Source organism: Dendrobates tinctorius, unplaced genomic scaffold (assembly GCF_039654945.1).
Source record: "Dendrobates tinctorius isolate UK_male_01 unplaced genomic scaffold, ASM3965494v1 ptg000101l, whole genome shotgun sequence".
Taxonomy (NCBI): Eukaryota; Metazoa; Chordata; class Amphibia; order Anura; family Dendrobatidae; genus Dendrobates; species Dendrobates tinctorius.
In genome coordinates this window covers 371,366-390,593 of record NW_027361769.1, presented here as the reverse complement: position 1 = coordinate 390,593, position 19,228 = coordinate 371,366, and the positions used below count along the sequence as shown (strand labels likewise).

At 42.3% G+C, this 19,228-nt stretch overlaps 1 protein-coding gene across 1 annotated transcript in view; it reads left to right on the top strand.

Moving 5' to 3' along the window:
* LOC141099689 (uncharacterized) overlaps window positions 1-19,228 on the top strand; it is a 133,918-nt gene that overhangs the window by 50,170 nt on the left and 64,520 nt on the right. The window contains 5 exon segments of the mRNA XM_073587650.1: window positions 2,756-2,935; window positions 3,010-3,133; window positions 3,217-3,314; window positions 3,513-3,603; window positions 8,965-10,298. Coding sequence (XP_073443751.1) covers window positions 2,756-2,935; window positions 3,010-3,133; window positions 3,217-3,314; window positions 3,513-3,603; window positions 8,965-10,298 — 1,827 coding nt within the window.

The following is a 19,228-nucleotide window of genomic DNA, read 5'->3' as shown; positions in this document are numbered from 1 at the left end:
ACACAGCAATGCTGAATAACAGTCTACACTGCATCACTAGATCCTTATACAGGGGTATAATGAGGCCTCACTGTACAGGAGAGACCGGAGCGAGGAGCAGGGGCCTGATCACAAAAGCTGACAATCTGAGGACACAGCAATGCTGAATAACAGTCTACACTGCGTCACTAGATCCTTATACAGGGGTATAATGAGGCCTCACTGTACAGGAGAGACCGGAGCGAGGAGCAGAGGCCTGATCACAAGAGCTGACAATCTGAGGACACAGCAATGCTGAATAACAGTCTACACTGCGTCACTAGATCCTTATACAGGGGTATAATGAGGCCTCACTGTACAGGAGAGACCGGAGCGAGGAGCAGGGGCCTGATCACAAAAGCTGACAATCTGAGGACACAGCAATGCTGAATAACAGTCTACACTGCGTCACTAGATCCTTATACAGGGGTATAATGAGGCCTCACTGTACAGGAGAGACCGGAGCGAGGAGCAGGGGCCTGATCACAAGAGCTGACAATCTGAGGACACAGCAATGCTGAATAACAGTCTACACTGCGTCACTAGATCCTTATACAGGGGTATAATGAGGCCTCACTGTACAGGAGAGACCGGAGCGAGGAGCAGGGGCCTGATCACAAAAGCTGACAATCTGAGGACACAGCAATGCTGAATAACAGTCTACACTGCGTCACTAGATCCTTATACAGGGGTATAATGAGGCCTCACTGTACAGGCAAAGACCTAAAACGAGGACTGTGGAAAACGGATTTCTATTTAAAAAAGAGCAAAACTTCCCATCACGTCTTCACTCCGGAGATCATGTGACCCCTGACTCCTCCCCTCCTGTGACCTCATCACAGGTCCTGTGCACAGAGCAGTCATATATGTGGCGGACACTCCTGGACCTTCTGCTTTCTGGGCCGATTCCTCCTGTGAGTCCTATTAACCCTTTCGCTCCCTCTCTTCTCCTTTCTGACAGGACAATCTCTGAATTCGGACAGTGTGACAGGAATTTCAGCAATGTGGAAGGAGAAAATGACAATTTTACTGTTTTCCTCACAGAAATGTGACTTTCCCCCCAATGTATCATTGTCCTAAAGGTGACAGGAGCGCTGAGGCCGCACAGTGCGCCGTGTCTCCTGAGTGCCGATACCCCACAGGCTCGGGAGGGAAGGGGCGCCATTGTGGCTGGGATAGACGGCGGACGCCGTGTGACGTGTGAAGAGCGCCGACACCAGAACAGCAGAGACCCCACAAGTGGCCCCGTGTTACCCCCTCCACCTCTGGGGACTCATCTAGGGGGCCGGGAGGATTATTAACCCTCAGGGGTTCACAGAATTGTGTAACATTGAGCGGAGGAATGAAATGTTCCCACTAAAATGTCGCTCTGTCCCCAAATCTGTAATTATCACACGGGAGAAGAGGAGAAAACAGAAACCACTTGTTCCACAATTTCCCCTGAGCGCCGATACCCCATAAGGGGCCGGACACTCCTCAGGAGGGAAGGAGCGCCGTCTGACAGGGCATAGTCTGCTCTTATGGTGTTAGGGGCCATGTCACATTATCAGAGCCCCCAATAAGAGGCGCCATGTTACACCCGCCACCTCTCAATTACTCATCTGTCTCCCAGAATTTTATACCATTGGGCGATGAAGAAAAAATAATTACATTTTACCACAAAAATAGTCTTAGCCCCAGATCATGCCATAGAAGGTGACAGAGCTGAGAGAGACTGGATTGTTGGAGCCGCCTGAAGAAGGAGCCGCTGTGCTCTGCAAGCTGCAAACATTCTATTATCTGGTTATAAAGGCGTCACTCCGAGAATAGTTATATCATCATTGGGCACAAAAGTCTTCACATCCATCTTGTAATATAGGAAAGCCTAAGGCCAGAAATAAACCCCATAAATCACTGTACATGGAGACTTTGGGGTCAGATCATTTCTGTCCGTTGTGTTTGTGGAAACTAAAAATCTTTTCTAAAAGCCTCAAACTTCTGTGTGTGACTCAGAGCTGAGATCTAACGTGAGAGAAGATTCCAGTGCGGGAAGACGGGAAACCTTCATATAGACGGCCGGTGGGGATGGAGGCAGTGACCGACTCTGGCCAAATCTGTCTCTAGAGCCGCAGTAGAAGATGAAGATGTCGCCTCATCATGAAGGAGTTATTTCTCATGTCGCGTGTAATGAATATCTCCTGCAGTATTGCTAATGCCGATTCCAGTGTCGGTAATGAGACGAGAATTAGCGTTATGGAAGATGAGTCTATGAGGAACGTGTTCAGCTGCCGACTCCGAGGAGGAAACTGCTTGTTGTCTGTGGCCTAAATATATAGGTTTTATTAGTAGATGTCAGGGAAGAAAACTAAACCCTGTAAGATAATAAATCTCCTCATATGTTTCCCTTATTATCTCCAGTAATTGTATTATTACACAGGATTCTTATGATGTTACATCGGATCATCTTCTTCTCATTCAGGTCTCTACAATATCGGATCCTCTCAGTGAAGATCTTCTACAGAAGAGAATTTTCCTGATTTACCCATCAAGGATGGATATGGACAGAGACAGGATGGCGGAGAGGATGTTACACCTCACCCTAGAGATCCTCTTCCGTCTCACTGGAGAGGTGAGAGATTCTGATGACGTCACATTACATCATTCTTATCTATGGGAATAACAGATGAACAGAACTGGAGAGGTGAGGACTCTGGGAATGTCTGTAGTGAGATTTATTAATGTGTCTCTCCATAACCAGGATTACACAGTGGTGAAGAAGACCTCTAGTGATCGCTGTCAGGACCCTGTGTCTGAGGGATGGGGAAGACCCCTGAGCCCAATCACGGGGCCTCCACCTCAACCCTTGATCCATGAGGACATCAATGACCAGAAGATCCTAGAACTCACCTACAAGATGATTGAGCTGCTGACTGGAGAGGTGACACTGCTGGGACATTATACAGTAACACTATGAAGGGATCGGGGGGATGACGGTATCATTGTATGTGTCAGGTTCCTATAAGGTGTCAGGATGTCGCTGTCTATTTCTCCATGGAGGAGTGGGAGTATTTAGAAGGACATAGAGATCTGTACAAGAACGTCATAATGGAGGTTCCCCAGCCCCTCACATCTCCAGGTAATAGACAGGACTAAATACACACGGCCTATAATTATCTGTATGTAGAGAATGAATTCAGTCCCTGTATGTGTTTCCTCCAGATCTATCCAGTAAGAGGACAACACCAGAGAGATGTCCCCGTCCTCTTCCTCCACAGGACTGTAACCAAGAAGATCCCAGTGCTCCTCAGGATCATCAGGTAGATGGAGAGAACGTGTCAGGAGATCTCCCCTGTGATGTGTAGACGGCTGTGAAGGTCTTGTGCTCAATCTTGTTTTATCCACCAGTATTATATGTTTTATACTTGTGTAATGAGAACGGTGGAGATGGCAGGATTAGAGCTGATCATAGATGGGACGTCTCCATCTGTCAGTGACTTTTACAATATTTGTTTCAGGGTGAAGATCTGACCCATATTAATACTACAGACACATATGTGAGGGGTGATGAGCGGTGTAAAGAGGAGATTCCCACATATGACTACCCAGGTGAGTAGTAACCACTGAATGCAGAGAAGTCACAGATTCCTCTCAGTCACCGGCTGTGGCTGCTTTATCGGTGGGGTAGTCCGGCCGTATTACCATGATCACCATTTTTCCTCTAGACCACAACATTCTCCTCCACCCAAAACTGTTCAAATTACTTTGGGCAGTGAAAGCCCTTTTCTATAGAACTTACAGCCAATTACATTGTTTTTGATCCTAAGGAATTCAGATTACTGCACAATCTCTCCTGATATGGGGAGCAATATTATTTTCTCTGATCTTCTGGTCAGGATCCATAGTAGCTCCAATGGTCCACCATAAATGAGGGCAACTCTGGTTTACTGTTGTGTAATCTGTATTTGTAGTTTTCAGTTAATGAGATTCTCGTGCTCTGGGGCGGGGCTGTGGGTGGGGCTGTGGGCGGGGCTTTATGTGGTGCTCTGATTACATATTCATCTGTATTGGCTTATGACAGGTCGCTGACCCCTCACTGACCTGCCCCCATTATTACATAATGCATATAATAGCATTGATATTATTGGTGATAATGCCTATAATATTGTGGCTATTGTGAGGCTTAGAAAAAAATTACATCCAGCAAAATGTCACCGGCGATGGCGGCGCCTGCGCAGTAGCCTCTATATCAACTATATCAATTTTTTTTGTTAGGAAGTTATAAGGGTTAAAAGTTAAACAGTGATTTCTCATTTTTACAACAAAATTTACAAAACCATTTTTTTAGGGACCACCTCACATTTGAAGTGAGTTTGGGGGGTCAATATGACAGAAAATACCCAAAAGTGACACCATTCTAAAAACTGCACCCCTCCAGGTGCTCAAAACCACATTCAAGAAGTTTATTAACCCTTCAGGTGCTTCACAGGAATGAATGGAATGTGGAAATAAAAATAAACCTTTACTTTTCTTTCACACAAATTTTCCTTTAGACTTATTTTTTTTTTTACTTTCACAAGGGTAACAGGAGAAAATGGACGATCTACTGTGGGAGATCTACTGTTTGGGCACACGGTAGGGCTGAGAAGGGAAGGCGCTCCATTTGATTTTTTGAATGTAAAATATGCTGGAATAATTAGCGGTTGCCATGTTGCGTTTGGAGAGCCCCTGATGTGTCTAACCAGTGGAAACCCTCAACAAGTGACACCATTTTGGAAACTAGACCCCTTAGGGAACTTATCTAGATGTGTATTGAGCACCTTCAACCCACAGGTGCTTCACAGAAGTTTATAACATGGCACCATGCAAATAAAAAAAAAAAAAGATTTTTCACAAATCTTTTTAGCTCCATATTTTCCTTTTTCATAAGGGGAACAGGAGAAATTTCTCCATACAATTTATTGTGCACTTTCTCCTGAGCACGCCGATACCCCATATGTGGGAGAATACTACTGTTTGGGCGCATGGCAGAGCTCGGAAAGGAAGGAGCGCCATATTGGAGAGCAGATTTTGCTGGAATTGTTTGTGGGTGACATGTCACATTGTCAGAGCCCCTGAGGTGCCAGAACTGCATAAGCCCCAAAAGTGACTGCATTTTACCAAATACTTCCCTGAATGAATTCTTCTCGTGGTGCAGTGAGCATACTGACACCACAGCTGTTCCATAGAAAATTATACCATTGGGCAGTGAAGAAAAAATAATTACATTTTTACCACTAAAATGTTGTTTTAACCCCTGATATTACATTGGAAAATATATAGATAGGTAAATGGTCACTACACCCAGAGATGAATTAACAGAGAGGAGTCGTTTCCAATTCCCAGAGGGGTGTCATTTCCAAAATGGGGTCACTTCAGGGGGGATTCTGCTGTTGTGGCACTTTGGAGAGCCGCTAAGTGCCAGAACAACAGAATCCCCCCTGAAGTGACCCCATTTTGGAAATGACCCCCCTCTGGGAATTCATCTATGGATATAGTGACCATTTTCACTACATGGATGATTTCCAGAAACACGTAGAGGAAGATTCAGAGCAAAAATTGTAAAAATGTCATTGTAGTGCCCAATATATTGTGCCCAGCTTGTGTCTGGAGACCTCCCCCCACCTACCCCCGGAAATTGTTAAGTCAGCTCTACTCAAATGTGTCTGTCACTAAATAAACCAAATGCTTGAATGTCAAAACAGTTCAAAAACGTGGTTCTGTGTGGGAGATTGTAAAGCAGTCATGGAGGCATAAGGCTGGCAGTGATGGGCATTGTGGGTAATAATAGCGGGGATCATGCCTCATTCCTCTCTAGGAACATACACGACATCTTCTCTGGGGGTTCTTTCTTGTTTCAGTTACTGGGATGAGTGCAATAAAATGTCGCTCAGTGAGTCTTCTGACATCTTCACATTCTAAAGGATTGGCGGGGACAAAATTATCAAAAACAAGATTTTCAGTGACCTTTTCATGATGATCAAGGAAAGTATCTGCATTTCTGGCTTTTTTGTATAACGCAAAGGAATTATATGTGGCCACCTGCAACAAATACATGACTAACTTTTTATACCAGACATATGATTTTCTTGATACCTGGTATCGCTGTAGAACCTGATCTGCAAGGTCCACACCCCCATATATTTGTTGTAGTCACTGACAGACACAGGTTTTGGAGTAGTGGATCCCTGTTGGTCTGCAGTGGCCCTTGTGGCATCTGTGTGGATCGAGCTCAGGATAAATATATCTTTTTTATCCTTATACTTAAGCGCAAGCAGCTCTCCATTGTGTAAAGCCCCTGACTGCCCCTTTCAGAACTTTTTGCTGACCAATGATTGTGGAAACCCCTGACGGTTTTTGCGAATGGTCCCACAAGCCCCTATGTTATGTTCAACCAGACTTTTAAATAGGGGTATGCTGGTGTAGTAGTTGTCAACATACAGATTGGAGCCTTTTTGTAGAATTGGAGTTATCAGCTCCCAACCAATTTTTCCAGATGTCCCCAGATAAGTAGGGCCTCCTGGTGGGTTTAGTTGGCTGTCTTTCCCCTCATAAATGTGAAAAGCTGATGTGTATCCGGTTGAACTCTCGCACATTTTATAGAGCTTTATTCTGAACCTTGCCCTCTTAGAAGGAATAAATTGCTTGAGGTGCAGTCTTCCTTTGAATTTTACAAGGGACTCATCAATGGAAATGTTTTCTGTTGGGGTGTAGAGCTTTAAGAACTTTTCTGTCAAGTCTTTGATGATGGGTCTGATTTTGAATAGTCTGTCATGTTCTGGGGCATTTCTGGGCAGACATTGACTATTGTCATTAAAATGCTAAAATCTCATGAGCATTTGATAACGGGTCCTCGGAAGAACAGCAGAAAACATAGGGGTGGCTTGAACAGGGCGGTTGGACCAATAGGACTGAATGCTCGTTTTTTAACAAGCCCCATAGCGAATGTAAGTCCTAAAAATGTTTTCATTTCTAGGACATTAGTTGGTTCCATAAATTTGACCTAGCATAATAGGATCGTGGATTCTGGCTGATGAATTGGGACGCATATAATTTGTAGGACAATATGCTCTAGCAAGCTATCTGTCAGAAACAAATTAAAAATAATAATTGGTCCAAAATTTTCCACCTCCACATTTATACCAGGAATGGCATTAAAATTAGGGATGAATGGAGTAGCCGAATCCGAATCTTTCCATCTAGGAAATGCTACATCAAGAGGCAAAGCCCCTTGGACATTGGTGTGCACCAATTCACGAGCACTAGGGACAGTTCTAGTACTGGGCATTGTTCCCTGAGTTGGAGACATTTCTCCAGAAGCGCTATTTGTCCTTCTTGTTGTACTGGTCCTTGTGTGTGAGGATGGACCAGAATCACTGCTCATTTCTGAGCTATCACTGTCGCTGCTACTAAAGCCCTCGAAATCCACATCGCCATCTGACACTGCACTTTCTTCACTGTCAGAACATAAAAGTGCATAAGCCTCCTCTGCACTATAAAACTGACCGGCCATTTTATTCGTTTTTATTTTTTTACCGGAAATTGAAAACTACGACGTGACCAAATATTTGGGGAAACATTTGAGAAAAGCCTAATTCTTTAGCCTAATCCTAACTTTAGGATAAACCCTAGCTTTAGCCCCAACACTAACCCTAACTATAGCACTAACCCTAACCTGCCTTATCTGTTTTTTACTTTATAGCACAATCACTGACTGACACAGCTGTTCCCAGCAGCACTTGTAACACTGTTTCTCCTCTAATCTCTCACTGACAGGAGATCTGAGGAGAAACAGCGTTTTTATGGGGCAGATCGCCCGGGAAAGTTCACTGCTGCAACAAACTTTCCTAGTGATTTGACTCATTGGCTGGTGTGACGCTGACGTCATCAGGACCTGAACCAGTCAGATGTCAATGAGGTCGAGGGTCACAGGATGTGTTGTGCGGCGAAATCCCCTAGTTATAAGGTACGTGGGGTCCCGATGAGCACAAAACCGCCGACTGTAGACAAACGTCCGCGCTGCACAAAGCCCTGCTAGCGCCGATGTTTATCTAACGTTGGTGGTCACGAAGCGGTTAAGTTAAGGGTACAATCATTTCTATCCAGGCCTATTTCATGAGTTTTATTTTTTTTTTCATTCTGTGGAAGCATGGCTGAAAAGCAATGTCTGACTTTCATTTGCTCATTTTCATAGATTTTTTATTTATTATTACTTTTGTCAGATTCAAGTTATTTCTGTGACCATTGTGGGTTTTTCTGTCATCAAACGAGGGGTATCAACAATTTTAACCACGTGTGTAGGAGGAGTGAATATTTTGACTCCACGGCCACTTCCCGGAAATTAACACGCAGTGGATGTTGGAGAGTGAAAATTACACATTTGCCATTTTCTTACCCAGCACATAGTGCCCAGATTGTGCTCCAGGAGACACACACCACAAATTAAGTGGGTTCTTCTCACTATAATATTGCTAAATACAGGGATCCTAAATGTTGTTTGCGCACACTGCAAGACTCTGAAGTGAGAGCGGATTTTGCTGGATTGGTTTATGGAAACCTTGTTGCTTTTCAACAGCCTTTGAGTCACTAATAGTGCGGGAACCTCTGTCTTTCCAATGACAGATGATGGACCTGAGTGGGGACTTGTTTTTGTGAGATGAGAATTGGTATTATTTTCTCCCACATAACATTGATTGTTCATTCTGCCTCCCAAATATTGAATAAAAAGAAACCAAACAGTTGAACACCGCACACTACTGGTTCATCCAACAAGGTTTTCTATTAGACTGTGAACGGTCATTGTCTTGGTAAATAATTAAAGTTTTTTACATAGCTTGCCATTTTTATGGACAGTTTAAGTAGAAATGTTCAAAAATATAAAACTCAAGGATATTTTATTAAAAATAATTGTTTTATTTTATTTTATTTTAGCAGATGACTGTACCAGGAGATCAGAGGGACAGCTGACATCTTCAAGTTTTAAATCTGATGATCTTGAGATCCTACAAGATACAACTGAAGTGAATGCCATTACTCCAGATATACCATCATCCATTCACAGCAAAGATCTGTCATCTGATCCTATGAAACAGGTCCCATCTTCTGATTCATTACTGACTACTAAGAAAAATCAAAGTCACAAAAGAGGCATTACAAAACAAACTGCTCCTTTAGCAAAGAAGCTTTTTTCATGTTCAGAATGTGGGAAATGTTTTGCACGTAAATCACTGCTTGTTGCTCACCATAGAACTCACACAGGGGAGAAGCCTTTTTCCTGTTCAGAATGTGGGAAATGTTTTAATCAGAAATCGGTTCTTGATAGACACCAGAGAACTCACACAGGGGAGAAGCCTTTTTCCTGTTCAGAATGTGGGAAATGTTTTACACATAAATCAGATTTTGTTACACACCATAGAACGCACACAGGAGAGAAGCCTTTTTCCTGTTCAGAATGTGGGAAATGTTTTCACAAAAAATCACTTTTTCTTATTCACCATAGAACTCACACAGGAGAGAAGGCTTTTTCCTGTTCAGAATGTGGGAAATGTTTTAACCAGAAATGGCATCTTGTTAGTCACCAGAGAACTCACACGGGGGAGAAGCCATTTTCCTGTTCAGAATGTGGGAAATGTTTTAACCAGAAAAGGAATCTTAATGAACACCAAAGAACTCACACAGGAGAGAAGCCTTTTTCCTGTTCAGAATGTGGGAAATGTTTTAACCAGAAATGGCATCTTGTTAGTCACCAGAGAACTCACACGGGGGAGAAGCCATTTTCCTGTTCAGAATGTGGGAAATGTTTTAACCAGAAATGGCATCTTGATCGCCATCAGAGCAGTCACACAGGGGAGAAGCCTTTTTCCTGTTCAAAATGTGGGAAATGTTTTAACCAGAAAGGGAATCTTAATGAACACCAAAGAACTCACACAGGGGAGAAGCCTTTTTCATGTTCAGAATGTGGGAAATGTTTTAACCAGAAAGGGAATCTTGATATACACCAAAGAACTCACACAGGAGAGAAGCCTTTTTCCTGTTCAGAATGTGGGAAATGTTTTAACCAGAAATCAGATTTGGTTACTCACCATAGAACTCACACAGGGGAGAAGCCTTTTTCCTGTTCAGATTGTGGGAAATATTTTAACCGGAAAGGGAATCTTGTTAGACATCAGAGCAGTCACACAGAGGAGAAGCCTTTTTCATTTTCTTAATGTGGGAAATATTTTACTTGGAAATCAACTGTTAATAAACATCAGAGATGTCACATAGGGGAGAAGCCTTTTTTATGTTCATAATGTTGAAATAGTTTTAATGGCGAGTACTCCGGCAGCTGTGCTCTGCTTGTGAGCAACGCATTATGTCCCTGCCATGTGCTGCTTACAAGCATGAACCAGTTGCTGGTATCAGAGCAGGATTCAGCAAGGGAGCGCCGGGTAGGTAAGTGTAATGCTTTTTAATAATGTTTTGTGATGGGGCCATGGATACCAGGATGGGGGCCAATTATAAGGATTGGGCTATGCATACCAGGACTGGAATGGGGGGCCAGTCATACCCGAATAGTGATGGTGCCCTGCATACTAGGAAGAGATGGGGGCCCTGCATACCAGGATAAGGATGGGGGCCAAGCATACTACGATGAGATGGGGCACTGCATACCAGGAGCGGGATGGGGCCAATCATGCCACAATAGGATGGGACCCTGCATACTAGGATAAGGATGGGGCCATGCATACTAGGATAGGGATGAGGGATCTATGTATACCAGGGTAGGGATGAGGGGGCCATGTGTATCAGAATAGGGATGAGGGGACCATATATACCAGGATAAGGGATATTAAGTACAGAATTAACCACATTTTTTGCTTCTATTTTTTTTTCCTAATTTCCTCTAAACCTAGGTGCGTCTTATAGTCCAAAAAACACGGTATATATTTTTTTTTTCTCCGTGAACTCATTCCTTATGTTTGGCCTCATTAAAATAAAAACACTCATACTCCGCTGGCGTGCCGGCTCCACTTCAGTGGTGTTGAGACTCACTGTCCCGAGGCTTATGTGAGGTTCTCACATCACACGAGCCCTGCGCCCAATCAGCATCAGCTTCACTGTTCCTTCCTTTGGATATATTGAACATGAACAGGAAGCCAGGGCTGCGGCTGCTCTCTGACGGCCTCATGATGCTTGATTTGTCCGAAGGTGGGGACAGTGACGTCAGTGCTGATTGGGCACAGGGCTCACATCACGTAGCAACCTCAAGAGACCCAAGAAAGCAGATACCGACAACCTTTTTAAACATCAAAAATCCAACACAGGGAAAAGTCATTATTATACCTAGAGTGTGAGAAATGAATTACAGGAAAATCGTATTTTGTTAACAATGAAAAATAACTCAGACGAGGAGAACCTATATATATTATTCACAAATTGTACAAAAACATGATGCACGCGGCGTGCGTTCAAGAATGGAATATTATATGGGAGTTTTATAGGATAAATTCAAGGTGAGAATATTATATGGGAGTTTTATAGGATAAATTCAAGGTGAGAATATTATATGGGAGTTTTATAGGATAAATTCAAGGTGAGAATATTATATGGGAGTTTTATAGAATAAATTCAAGGTGAGAATATTATATGGGAGTTTTATAGGATAAACCAAATACCAACAGAAAATAAACCACCCAAAACAAACATTTATCAGTAAAAATAACTCTTTATTAGGTAAAGTATGAAAGAATTGCTCCATATTCCGATACCCGTCACATCTTCATTTTTCATGATCTTGGGTTGGGTGAAGGCTTATTTTTTGTGTGCCGAGCTGACGTTTTTAATGATACTATTTTGGTGCAGATATGATCTTCTGATCGCCTATTATTGTATTTTAATGCAATAGTGTGGGAACCAAAAAAAACTTAATTCTGGCATTTTTTTACGTTTTTCTCATTATGCCGTTTAGTGATCGGGTTAATTCTTTTTTTATGTTGATAGATCGGGTGATTCTGAATGCAGCAATACCAAATATGTATTTTTTTATTGTTTTATTTTAAATGGGGCAAAAGGGGAATTTGAACTTTTATATTTTTTTTTTACTTTTTTAATATTTTTAAAAACATTTTTTTTTTTTTACTTTTGGCATTGTGAAGATATAGAGCATTGTTCCTTAATTAACCAGACGACTATTTTTTAGCAAACGAAGAATAATAGAATGTTATCTGTATGTTGGCTTTAAATTTAAGTGTTGATTTCTAGTTGGTCAAGAAAACAGACTTTTGTTTGTGTAAGCCGGTGATATTGACTTTTATTGTGCGCTTATCCTTGATCACTAGTGATGTTTGCTGATATGCTAATTATGCATTGTGTTATGGAGCCAGTTTGTTGACTTCTAAAGCAGAGAGGGAAAAATGATGCAAATAGTTTAAATAATCAAGTAATGCTATAATAATCTCATCTCCATTCTTACCCTTTATGTAAATACTGAATGAGGGACACTTGTTAAGTGTTCAAATAGGTTACAGGCCTCTGTATAAAGAGACAGAGAGAGAAACAGCCAGAGAGATTCTGCCAAGACATCCATACATCCCAAAAGGACCAGAGACAGGACGGCAGCCATTTACATCATGGCTCCATCACGAAGGTCACGGATCTATCATTCTATAGGAAACAACCTAGGGGTTTTCAGCCTTGGTTGGAAGAAAACAGATCTGCTCCATTGACCATCGCTGAACCATGGATACGTTTGGGGAAGCCAGGTTGTGATTCTCGGATCAAGTGGCCTTGCACCTTGTATGGACTCAATGGACTGTCATCTTCCTACACTTGTTGTTACCCCATCTCTGTGTGCGTGCCACAGGTGGAGTAGTTGACAGCTGACATGTGCCGGAAAAGATGTGGGCTCAGTGATGGAGCCCACATCAAAGGAAGGGAGTCCGACATTGGAATACATTTATGCCAAATGTCGGAAAGGGATTAAAGGGGATTGTTTTTACAGAGACAGAAGTGGTAATCAATCATGTATACATACAGATAATTACAAAAATACACAGCTTCTAATGGTAAATAGTATAGAGTTAAGACAAAAAAATATAATTTGTGTAAACCATGTGTAGCTATAAAAATGCAGGCAAATGTCAAATGTTGTAACTCCACAAATAATTAAGAGTGGTGTAAGGTATGAAAGTGTGGTGTACTTAATTATTTGTACCAACTGGGGGTCTGTATGTGGGAGAGACAGGGCAAAAACTTAGAACAAGGATGAATTCTCACAACTACACAATAAGAGAAAAAAGAATAGATCTACCTGTGGCAAAACATTTTTGTAGCCCTGATCACAGCACCATGGACATGAAATTACTTGTATTAAAAAGGTAACTTCAAATCTCAGAGAAACAGAAGGATCTGGGAGTATAAACTCATGACAGCCTTTGACACTCAATGCAGGAATGAATGTGTCGCATGGATTCATGTCTTTTTATATCAATTAAGGAATTTTCTCAGACCTAGTGGGGCATCACAACACAGAACCAGACCCCTATCAGGGGACAATAAAACTTTCACACTCCTAATCTATGAACTGTTCCAATATTTATGACCACCACTGTTTATCCCTCTCCCATAATGATAGTTCTACTTCACGTCATTTGTCTTACCTATTGCATTATGTCTGTGCTATGTGATTCTTCAGATTTTGTATTATTCTATGCCTGAAGAGACCTGAATTGTCTGGAAAGCTTGCAATGTGTTACCATCTTTTCAGTTAGCCATTAACCCCTTTACCCCAAGGGTGGTTTGCACGTTAATGCCCGGGCCAATTTTTACAATTCTGACCACTGTCCCTTTATGAGATAATAACTCTGGAACGCTTCCATGGATCCCGGTGATTCTGACATTGTTTTCTCATGACATATTTTACTTCATGTTAGTTTTAAAATTTCTTTGACATGACTTGCGTTTATTTGTAAAAAAATGGAAATTTGGTGGAAAATTTTGCAATTTTCCAATTTTGAATTTTCATGCCCATTAATCACACAGATATGTCACACAAAAGACTTAATAACATTTCCCACATGTCTACTTTACATCAACACAATTTTGGAACCAAAATTTTTTTGTTAGGAAGTTATAAAAGTTAGAAGTTGACCAGCCATTTCTCATTTCTACAACACCATTTTTTTTTTAGGGACCACATCAAATTTGAAGTCACTTTGAGGGGTCTATATGATAGAAAATACCCAAAAGTGATACCATTTTGAGAGCTGCATCCCTCAAGGTGCTCAAAACCACATGTCAGAAGTTTATTAACCCTTCTGGTGCTTCACAGGAATTTTTGGAATGTTTTAAAAAAAAAAAAAATGAACATTTAACTTTTTTTTATAAAAACATTGCTTCAGATCCAATTATTTTTTTCCCCAAGGCTAACAGGAGATTTTGGACTGCAAAAGTTATTGTGCAATTTTTTCTGAGTACGCTGATACCTGATATGTGGGGGTAAACCACTGTTTGGGCGCATGGTAGAGCTTGGAAGGGAAGGAGCGCCGTTTGACTTTTTCAACACAAAATTGGCTGGAATTGAGATTGGACGCCATGTTGCGTTTGGATAGCCCCTGATGTGCATAAACAGTGGAAACCCCCACAAGTGACCCCTTTTTGGAAAATACACACCCCAAGGAACTTATCTAGATGTGTGATATGAACTTTGAACCCCCAGGTATTTCACTAAAGTTTATAGCGTCTGGGCGTAAAAATATGAAAATCATTTTTTCCACAAACATGATTTTTAGTCCCCAATATTTTATTTTCCCAAGGGTAACAGTAGAAATTGGACGTCAAAAGTTGTTGTCCAATTTGTCCTGAGTACACTGATGCACCATATGTGGCAGAAAACTACTGTATGGGTGCACATTGGGGCTCGGAAGGGAAGTAGTGACGTTTTAGAATGCAGACTTTGATGGAATGGTCTGCCGGTGTCATGTCGCATTTGGAGAGCCCCTGATGTGCCTAAACAGTGGAAACCTCCCACAAGTGACCCCATTTTGGAAACTAGACCCCCCAGGGAACTTATCTAAATGTGTGGTGAGCACTTTGAACCTCAAGTGCTTCACAGAAGTTTATAACGTAGAGCCATAAAAGTAAAAAATATTTTTTTCCACAAAAATGATATTTTCTAAGCCAATTTTTTATTTTCTCAAGGGAAACAGAAGAAATTGGACCCCAAGAGTTATTGTGCTAATTGTCCTGAGTGCGCTGATACCCCATATGTTGGGGTAAGCCACTGTTTAGGTGCATGGCAGAGCTCAAAATGGAAGGAGCGCCACATTTTACTGTTATGGTTTGAAGGTGCCATGACACACTGGGAGAGCCCATGAAGTGCCAGAACAGTAGAACCCCCTATAAGTGACCCCATTTTATGAATTACACCTCATAATGAATTCATCTAGGGTTTGCAGTGATCATATAGACATCATAGGTGTGTCACAGAATTTTATACCATTGGGCAGCCATGCGGAGAGACTCGGGAGGAACGGAGCACTATTTGCCTATTCAAGTGAATGGGTCTGTGCACATGTCAGTGTGTTTCCACGGACCGTTTGTCCATGAGCAAAACACGCTGATGTCGATTTTTAATGTCAGCGTGGGCCACAAAACAGCCAGCATACGTGCACACATAAAACACATGGATGTCATTCATGTGACACGCATCGGCACCGGGGAAGAAGCGGTACAGTAAGCGCTGTTCCCCAGCTCCAGGTGCTGAACACGACTCTCATCATTCTCCCCTGCTTGTGCCGATCGCCGCCACAGTACCAGTACCAGAAATATCAGGACATGTGAATGAGGTGTTATAGCGGGTTTTTACGCTTGGCAGCTGTCACACACTAAAAGATGCTTTTCATTGTAAAAATAGTTTTTGCATCACCACATTTTGAGAGCTATAATTTTTTGACATTTTTTGATTGCTTTTTATTCTGATTTTTGGACGCAGAATGAACAAAAACCATCAATTCATGAATTTCTTTTGGGGGGGGGGCGTTTATACCGTTCCAGGTGTGGTAAAATTGATAAAGCAGTTTTATTCTTCGGGTCAGTACGATTACAGCAATACCTCATTTATATCATTTTTTTATGTTTATACAATAAAAACTTTTATATAAAAAATTATTTTTTCATCGCTTTTTCTTAGAGCTATAACTTTTTTATTTTTCCGCTGATGACACTGTATGGGGGCTTTTTTTTTTGCGGGACAAGATGTTTTCAGCGGTACCATGTTTATTTATTGATCACGTGTTTTTCCACTTTTTGCTTGGCGGTATGATGACAAAGCGTTGTTTTTTGCCTTTGCTTTTATGGTGTTCACTAAAGGGGTTACCTAGTGGAACAGTTTTATAGGGCGGGTCGTTATGGACTTGGCAATACCAAATATGTGTACTTTTATTGTTTAGATTTTTTTAATTCAAATATTTAATGTTAATAAAAAAGTCAATATTTATTCTATTATTTTTTATTTATTTTTTTTATATTTTTACAATTAGTTACATGTTTTTTTATTTCATTCTATCTTTTACACTTTGTCCCACTATGGGACAGTCATTTTTTGCAGGCTGATCGCTTTTATGGCAGGCAGATGAAGCAGCATCCCCATGTTATAGAACAGGGGTGGGGAATCTTCTTTCTTCCAATGGCCATTTGGATATTTATACCATCCTTCGGGGGCCGTACAAACTCCGCCCACAAAGTACATCCTGACTCTGGCACTGGTTTCATGACTCAATCTTTTATTGTATGCCCTTCAATGTTCAGTAGTGAACACTGCGTGTGTGTGCTAACAGAGCAAGAAGAAATTAATGAGCTTCTGGCAATCAAAATACAACTCCCTGCCCAAGAATGCAGTCCCTGAGAATATGCTCGGGGGCCTGATAAAAGGTCATTGAGGGCCGTAAATGGCCCTGGAGCTTGAGGTTACCCACCCCTGCTATAGAAGCTGTCAGCGCTACACTTAGTGCCGTGACACTGAGAGACCGCCTGACTTGCACTGCGCATGACCAGGAAGTTTCTTAACCCCCGGATCGTGACAACATCGGGTTACCATGGCAGTGATCACGACCTTGCGTCATGTTGTGGGGTCTCCGATCCAAAGGCAGAGGGACTGTCAGCCCTCTGCCTGCTCCTGGAATGCTGTGATCGTGTTCGATTGCAGTATTTCAGGGGTTAAAATGCCGGGAGCGGTCTGTGACTGCTCCTGGCACTTAGTGCTGGGTGTCAGCTGTGAGAATCAGCTGACACCTGGCCGCGATCGGCCGCACACCACTCGTGTGTGCGGGCGATCGCCGAGACATACTATTCCGTCAATGGTCAAATTGGCCCAGGTAACATGGACGGAATAGTACGTCTGATGTCAGAAAGGGCTTAAACACTATACCACCCTGTTATGAATGGGTCACCGACGAGAAAAAAGCAAAACAAGTTAAGTCACAGAAAACCAGAGAGGTTGGTAACTATGCAGATTGCAGATCCCTGATCCTACCACACAACTAGCAGCAGCCGTGGAGTGTACCTACGATGTTCCTAGACGCCCGTCACGGCCGGAGGACTAAATAAGCCTGAAGCATGAAAAGGGGAAAACTAACTGCCCCAGAGCAGACCCCAAAGGAATAGATAGCCCCCACACATGTATTGACGGTGAAAAAAGATGAAGGCACAAACAGGCAGGAAAATAGGTTGAGCAAACAATGGGACCCAAACTAACTAGAGAGGAAAGGAAAGACACTGTCTGCAACCTGCAAAAAACCCTACAAAAATAATGTCCAACACTTCTGATAGCAAAATTAACCCTGAAGTCACTAGACTTCTCCCACTATATCAGCACTCTGAAATATTCTGAGACAGAGCAAAAAGAGACCAAACTAGTAAGGGACAAAAAGCAAATTGGCAAAATACTGATAAATAAGAGTGGAAATTAAGCACAGCCCCCAGCAGGGGCTGGCTGACCACACAAAAAACTGAATAGACCAACAAAATCAAGTGTGAACATTAGCAGAAAAACAGCTTTAGATGACTGGAACAGAGCTGAAAACCAAGACCTGACAAGCCAGAAGGAATCACCAGCAACTGAATAGGGCATCGGCTGTCTTAAATCCAATCTGAGACTCCTGAGATCCAATCATCATCCTCATTCTCAGGTGGCAGATCACCGATCAAATCAGCCTCACTACCTCCTGTTACCACCAGAGGGAGTCTGGAAGGAGAACTCACAACTGGTGAACCAGAGAATGAACTCACAACAGTAGACCCCTTGAGGAGGGGTCACCGAAGCCTCATCCACGCCACCAGGCCGATCAGGATGGGCCCGGTGAAAAGCACGAACCAATCTATTGGCATGAATATCGGAGGCAGAGACCCAAGAATTATCCTCCTGACCATAACCCTTCCATTTGACCAAATACTGGAGTCTCCGTCTAACCAAACGAGAATCCCATATTTTCTCTACCTCATATTCCACATTGCCTTCAACCAACACAGGGTCAGGAGGTGCTGCCATAGGAACCACTGGCTCAACAAACCTCTTCAACAGAAATTTGTGAAATACGTTATGGATCTTGAACATAACTGGAAGAGCCAATCGAAACGAAACAGGATTAAGAATTTCCAAACTCTTATAAGGACCAATAAATCTTGGCTTAAATTTAGGAGATGCAACCTTCATAGGAATATTCTTAGACGACAACCAAACCATATCACCCACTTTAAACTGGGGACCAATGGTCCTATGTCGGTTGGAAAATCGCTGGGCCTTTTCCTGAGAGAGTGACAACTTATCCACCACTTGGTCCCATATCTGATGCATTCTCTTAACCACAGTGTCCACACCTGGGCAGGACGAAGATTCCACTTGCCCTGAAGAGAATCGAGGATGAAACCCAAAATTACAGAAAAAGCGTGACATCAAAGTGGCAGAACTAGCTCTATTGTTCAGTGCGAATTCGGCCAAGGGCAAAAATTAGACCCAATCATCCTGATCAGCAGATATAAAGCATCTCAAATAAGACTCCAAGGTCTGGTTTGTTCTCTCAGTCTGTCCATTGGTCTGGGGATGAAATGCGGAGGATAAGGATAACTGAATTCTCAGATAGGAACAAAAGGCTTTCCAGAATCTGGAAACAAACTGGACTCCTGTCGGACACAAAGTTCTCAGGAATCCCATGTAACC